Consider the following 6,889-nt stretch of genomic DNA (forward strand, 5'->3'; position numbering starts at 1 on the left):
AATCTATCATTTTAACATTTCACTGATAACGTACAGAGCCCATTGCAAATGACTATTGCTTTAAAAACAAAACAAAACAACAAAAAAAACTCCGCACCCTGTTTGACTCCTATTAGGATCCAGTGTACCAGAAAGTACCATGAATTAGCTAAATTATCTCATGACACCAAAGCTCTCTGCAGGCCCTAAGTTCAGCTGGGCATTACCTCCGAACCACACGCACACAGGGCTGCCAAAGTGCACACATGTGAGAAGCTCAGGGCCTGCCCAGCCTCAGCGCACTCAGGCCGCCCACCCGGCCCTCACACATTACTGGGCGGGAGGATCCAGAACAGATCCTGCATGCTAACAGCAACGCAAATCTCCCAAACAAGCATTAACTCTGACGTGGCCAACTCCTTGTCCACAAGTGAGAGTATTTTAGAGGAGTTTTCTGTTTGCTTCAGCTGATGCTCTTAGCTACAAAGTTCTGGATGTGACATTAAAGATTGCAAGCAGCTGTTTACAAGTTCACATTTTAAAAGTATTTCACCATCACCACCTACAAAATCATTCTCACCTGCAATTTAGCTCATGTTGGCTTACCAGAAAGTGTTCTAATGCATTATTTTTGCCAAATGTTCATATAATTCATAATTCAGCAAATCAAAATGCTACCCCACATAGACTGACGTACATCAGCACAAGAACCAAGTCTTCATTTTGTTGTATCCTAAGTGGTTCATATTAACAGTGCTAAATATAGACAAAAAATAAATCATTGGCTGAAATGTAAAAAAATTGAAGAATGTAAAAACAAAACAAACAAACAAACAAAACACATTTGGAAGCAGAACAATTTTAAGACTTACAATACTACATAGAAATTTCCTTTGATTTTCATAGAAACTGCAAAAAATGTGAACAACTCCAGTAATTAACATATCCATGAACTGAGCAATAGTTTTCTGCTTTCAAAGTTCAGCTCCATTTTTCTAAATCTGAGTAATGGGAACACAGAGCCAAATTGCGTGGGTTAGAACACAAGCCTATAGCAATACTCTGCTGCTAATACACTTAAGAGCAACAGGCGCTATGGGACTGCCTGTGCCCCATATGTTAAATACCTTCTATTTCATTTCCTAGCAGTACAATTCTATAAAAAGGGGACCAAGAACATTTCCGCGGAATTGTGATCAATTGCAGTTTTTAATGTTTAATATGTACAAGGCTACAATCTGACTACGGCAGAATCTTCATCTTTCAGAGGACAGGTCTGTAAACTGTAGCTGCACACCACTCCTGATTTCAAGCGCAGACTTCTCCTGATTAGGGACAGAGAAGTTGAAAGTTCATTATTAACCCCAAAACCTCAGAAATACATATAAAATTCAGTCCAAACACCTTCCACTTTCCACAGATTTCTGCACAAATACATACATATCAGTAAATTAACAAAACTAACCAGAACTAGCCACCAATATTGTTTCACCCCCCAAAATTTGGAAAAGAAATGCAGTTATAAAATACATCATGTTTTGTATACTGTAGCTTAATAATTCATATGGAATCCCAGAAGAAATGCTTAAATTGAACTTTCAATATATTTTGCCATAGTCTTTACGTTAACAGGACTCCTACAAAGGTTCCAGGAAAGAAATACTTAAGAAACAGAGAACAAGGGAACACACAAGCCATTACAGAAGATTGGATTAAAATGTACTTACCCAGGCCTCTCAAATATCATACATCTCCATTATGTAGGCTTTAGGCACCAAGCCAATGGTTCCCTTCATTTCTCCTACCCACCAGCCAAATCTATTGTACTCCTAATTGAAAACAATATGCAATATTAACCTTTAGTCTGATATAAATGCAATAGAGTTTTGTATGCAACTCCTTACGGTTGCTTTCCTCTTACATACAGTTATTATCATTTCAACTGAAAATTAAAACATTATATCTTTTTGTTAGAGGCATTCGCATACAGAGTTAGGCAAAGAGAGAAGCTAAATTTTAAAAAGGTTAGACATACTCAGGAAAATTTCTTAATTATGGCCACTCTTCCCTATAACTAAAAACAGCTGTCCTCTCCATCTCTTATTCGCCACAAACATAAAAACCTTGTCTTTGTAACCAATATCTCACAGCACAACATTGACATAAAGGATCAGTTGGGATTCTTTCAGTATCACAAGGCTAAACTCTAAGAAACTTAAAATCAACTTCTTTTAAATAACTCTTTGTTCAGATGCAAAGGGAATACTATCAGTCCAAGATATAATCTCCTTCTATGGACAACATCTACTATTGCTTTAGGCTTGTAGAAAATTCTACAGAAGATCTCATATGTCTGACAGATGACTAATGTACTTTAGTTTGAAATTTGTTTAGGCCTAGTGAGATAAATATGAAACAAAATGAATTATAATAGTTTAAAGAAATAATATCTTCCAAAAGCAATACCAAGTAAGAGTATTGTGGGATCCAAATTTAATTTTTTTCCTATGAGGTAAATATTTTAAGATCAATCCTAACAGCAGTTCAATAAATTGTAACAGCTGAAATTGCATACTCTCATATATTGAGTTACAAATGAAGCATTATTAAAACAGAGATCCCATTCAAAAATTGAATGATTAGTTAGATAGAAATTACTTTGGAACAAACACGGAAAATACAAAAGACACAGATATCCCTGATAAGCAACATCTGCTCCCTGCTATACTGCTCTTCTGATCAGAAAAGCTGAAGACTGGAGGATTTTTGAATTAATGGTCCTACTGAGATGACACTATAAGCTATTATTTTGACTGCAGATAAGTTTTTTGGTTATTAATAGTCAAGTGGAGCTTAAGGGTTAATGGAGTTTCATTAGAGCCTGAGCTATAATGATTTGCTGCTGGCATATCTGGCCTGGTAGAGAGTTCTCTAGGGTCCTATGAGGTGCTTCATGTACTCAGCTCTCCCTGTGTGTAACTGCGATGAAGCCCTGTTGATGGCTCACTTTCATGTTGGCCCAAGCTCTTTTTTTTTCCTCTCCCAAAACACGCAGGCAGGCAGGCAGGCAGGCACACACACGCTTTATTTTCTTTCTGTGGAAGGCCAAACACCAATCTTAAATTAAACATTTTCTTTCTTCACTGTGCAAACAGGAGTTGGTGATTTAAAGGGTTCTATCCTGCCACCCATAAAATACAGCAGTAAGCGTGGCTTCAAGAAAATCCATGCAAAAAAATAGCAGGAAAACCTTCATTTATGATGTAAACTCACAAATTAGCTGTAAAAATACCTCTGCCTTCCACTGCAGTATGGGCTTGTAGGGATGCTCTGAAAGTCGAGTACCTGAATCTGATGGGCAATGAGAAAACTATTTTGAGCAGAAGTTAAGAACTGCTCACAACCTTTCCCATAGGGTGCATGTTGCACTCCAAATTTTTAAAAGGCTGGGTAGCACCCTGACACCAAAGTTTATAATGTTCCAGATCAGCTTGTTTAAAATTTGTATTTTATCTTACAGTACACTGGTTAAATATACAAACTGTATCTCTAGACTACAGTGGGAAACTGCTGAAAGGAGCAGTACTCACGTATACTGCTGGAATCTCAGTAATAAATCTCTCCAAGAAAAAGCAACAAAAGATTTTAAGCTGTTATACGGAAGTCATGAAGAGCCTGACAAAAGAGATTAAGCAAGTTTTGCTAGACATCAGCCAAAAAAACAAACAATACATGAAATGAGGGAAGTGGCTTAGTTAAGTGGTCATTAAATTGCATGACAAATGGCACACAAAGAGCTTGTGGACTATATTATCCATTGAAAATGTTCCACTTAGCAACTACATGAACTCAGAAATAATTGCTTTAAAACAAAACAATTCAGACACCTCAAATGAAAATTAAGAGCATGTTGCTGTTTTGAAAACTTTCTGGGTTTTGTTACTTACTAATACACCACTTACTGCGCTGGCATGAAGCTAAGTGAGAAGATGAAATGAATGTTGATGTAACAGACTAGTAAACTAATTTAAAGATTCACTGCAACCATTATACTATACAGACAATATTCCAACACAGAAGCTTTTACTCCATCGTTACTATTCTTCACACAGGCCTCAAGAGCAACATGAATCCCAATTAAACCATCTGCAGACTATGGAAGTCTGAACAAAAAGATAATACAAATACATGGTTACCAAGAATATAAAACTTTAATTTCGGGTTTTAGAACAATAGTACAGTAGTCCCTTTTTAAACTGATTAAAGTACAGACATTTTTCTCTAAATCCTAGCCACTCCCTCTCTGTCTTCAGTATCATGAAGGAGTGCTCACCGGTCAGACACAAAGGCACTCCCCCAACTCCTTTCTTTAAGTCCCATATAAAATCCAAAGTGACGTATTGATTCTATCAATAGCATTTATGATAAACTCCTTCAAGACGATGTAATTTAGTTAATACACTGCTGTTGTGAAGCCTGTACATCTACTACCACTGCTGGTGATGTGTACAATATAATTCTGAAGCCCACATGTATGGGAAACACTGCTTAAAACGCAGAAAGATTTGAAGACAGACATGAGTTTTATATTAGTTCTGAGGAGTTGGGAAGCATAGTCCTCTTGCAAGCATCAGCTTATGATTTCAGGTACCACTAGGCCTACCATCTGGTATCCCTCACTGCATTCGGCTCTTAACATCACTGCTAACATAGGCAAGCGACTGTACTTCAGAAGGACTGATAAAATAATGAAGAGTCCTTTAATCTACAGGAAACCATTGTAGTCAATTTATAAGAAATATTGCATCCCTTTGTAGGATGTGTAATTATTTTCTATTAATCATGTGCTATAAAGCTACATTATGTGGTTATTCTGTTATCACTAGAAAGAGGCCTGCAGTCAGCTCCTGACAATGTTAGGTAATTACTAACACAAAGCCTCTTTCTCCTTATGTAGAAATGCTATCAAGATCCAGAGGTGCTGTGATGCTTGCTGTATGAAAATAATTCTCCAAAGAAATTCAATAACTGCAAAATGAATTGCTCCAAGGCATACAGAGGGATAGGAAAGGGGGCAGGGCCAAATCCAGCCACACTGCAATGAGGAGAATGCACAAGTGTGCGGCCACGATCTGCCATGTGACTGGAGCACATTTACCACAGCAGGCAGGGCTGGCAGGGGAGGGGAGGAAGAGGCCAGCACAACCGCTGCAACACAAACACCACTGTAGTGGAATATATTATGTCACATAATGCAGAACAACCACCCTAACAAATGACCAAATGCTTTCTAAGTCACTTCTGTGTTTTCACTGTCGGTAAAAGAGTGGATTTTTTTTTTTTTTTTCCCAGCAGAAATTTATTAACCAGAGTAATTTCACAAGGCAGTAAGGAACAGGTTATGACTTAGCCTGCTGGCAAAACACTCTCTGTACAGCAATGTTCGGAAAAAAAATCTCATCGTGGTTTACAGGCTCCTCCTAAAGGGCTCCCAACTGAACACACTTCTTGTCCCATTCCACCCACTGCACTGCACTGATATGTGTGCACATAGACTCCATGAGATACTGACTGACCTTAGAAGTTTTTATATTTGCAGAAAGTGCAGTAGTAGAAACATACTACTGTTTCTCAGGTATGACTTGTAAATCTAAGGTTTGTTTACTACACAGAAGCATATTTTGATATGCAAAAGAGATTTTTGATATGCAAGAGGATTTCCATGTGTCTCCTCACCGTTAGAAACCGATCATATGAATAAATGAGGATCTCTAGATGCTTTGTATCATATTCACTTCTACCAACATCAGTAAAAGTTGAGAACATCTCATTCTTGCGCAGTTATTCCCTATTGTTCAACATCTACGGTATGTTGTTGGGGTTTTTGTTTGCTTTGCTATTTTTGTTTTTTAAAGGGTTACCGAAAATCATAATTATGCTTGAATGCCTTCAAGTAAACGATGGATTTATAATTAAAAAAAAAAAAAAACAACACAGCCGAAGCGTGTGAATTCAAGATTTTTCTCCCACCTTCACCCAGGGCATCATAAGTAATATTAACTTACAGACTGAAGATCTGCAAACCATAAAGCTGAAAAGCAAAATATATTTATAGCCTTGTTTGGGGTTAAATTAGGTAGCCTCTCCTATCGATCTAAAGAAGTGTGGGAACCAGGGAGATTTTATTTTTTTTCTAAAGAATATCCTAGGGGGCAATTTAGCAAGATAATATTTTAAGACACCTCTAATTCATCCAGAAGATTGAAGCCAGCTAAAAAATTTCAGAACTTCCTTTGGTGTAATTGCTGAATGATACACTATCAACTAGGGAGCATTTTTGTCACAGAACAGCATTTTCTCTAAAAAGCAGAAAATGATAAATGTTTTAGATAACTGAATGAGACTTCTTCACAGGTAGTAGAGTTGTTTTAAGGCAGCAATAAAATAGTCATCTTTAAGAATACAAGCCTCAGATTTACTATATGGTAGTGTTATTAGGTTTTATTTCCTCAAACGACATGAGACAAAACAGACATCCATTGGAAAGTGTTCAATCAGAATAAACAGACTGACTTCAGAACCAAAGCTGGCCCTGGTTGAAGGGCCATTATCTTCTATCACACAACAAGATGCCAACATTTCTTCTGATCAGGTAGGTAAATGCTTATTATTGGTATGCAGACCAACAGAATTTGAGTCACTTTGTGTTAGTCTATCTTAATTCATTTTCCACTGAAGGGCCTTCACTCTACTCTTAGCCATGTATATAGTACACCTTATTTGCTAATGTGGACATAGGTAGTATGATCATGGGGTCATCATTAAATATGTCTCTCTGTATGGCGAGCCAGATAACGGCCTCACAAAAACACTTGGGATTTTACCATGCCTTTAACATCTTTTTTTTTTT

At 37.3% G+C, this 6,889-nt stretch overlaps 1 protein-coding gene across 3 annotated transcripts in view; it reads right to left on the reverse strand.

The window, feature by feature from the left end:
• Nucleotides 1–765: 765 nt before the first annotated feature.
• The window catches only part of SKAP2 (src kinase associated phosphoprotein 2), a 108,992-nt gene continuing 102,868 nt past the window's right edge, over nt 766–6,889 (reverse strand). For all 3 annotated transcript variants that reach the window (XM_010712794.2, XM_010712795.3, XM_019616481.2), the window contains 2 exons: nt 1,707–1,808; nt 766–1,304 (listed from right to left, as the gene is read on the reverse strand). In XM_010712794.2, coding sequence (XP_010711096.1) covers nt 1,716–1,808 — 93 coding nt within the window. In that variant the 3' untranslated portion in view covers nt 766–1,304; nt 1,707–1,715. The remainder of the gene's footprint in view (nt 1,305–1,706; nt 1,809–6,889) is intronic.

This window comes from Meleagris gallopavo, chromosome 6 (assembly GCF_000146605.3).
Source record: "Meleagris gallopavo isolate NT-WF06-2002-E0010 breed Aviagen turkey brand Nicholas breeding stock chromosome 6, Turkey_5.1, whole genome shotgun sequence".
NCBI lineage: Eukaryota > Metazoa > Chordata > Aves > Galliformes > Phasianidae > Meleagris > Meleagris gallopavo.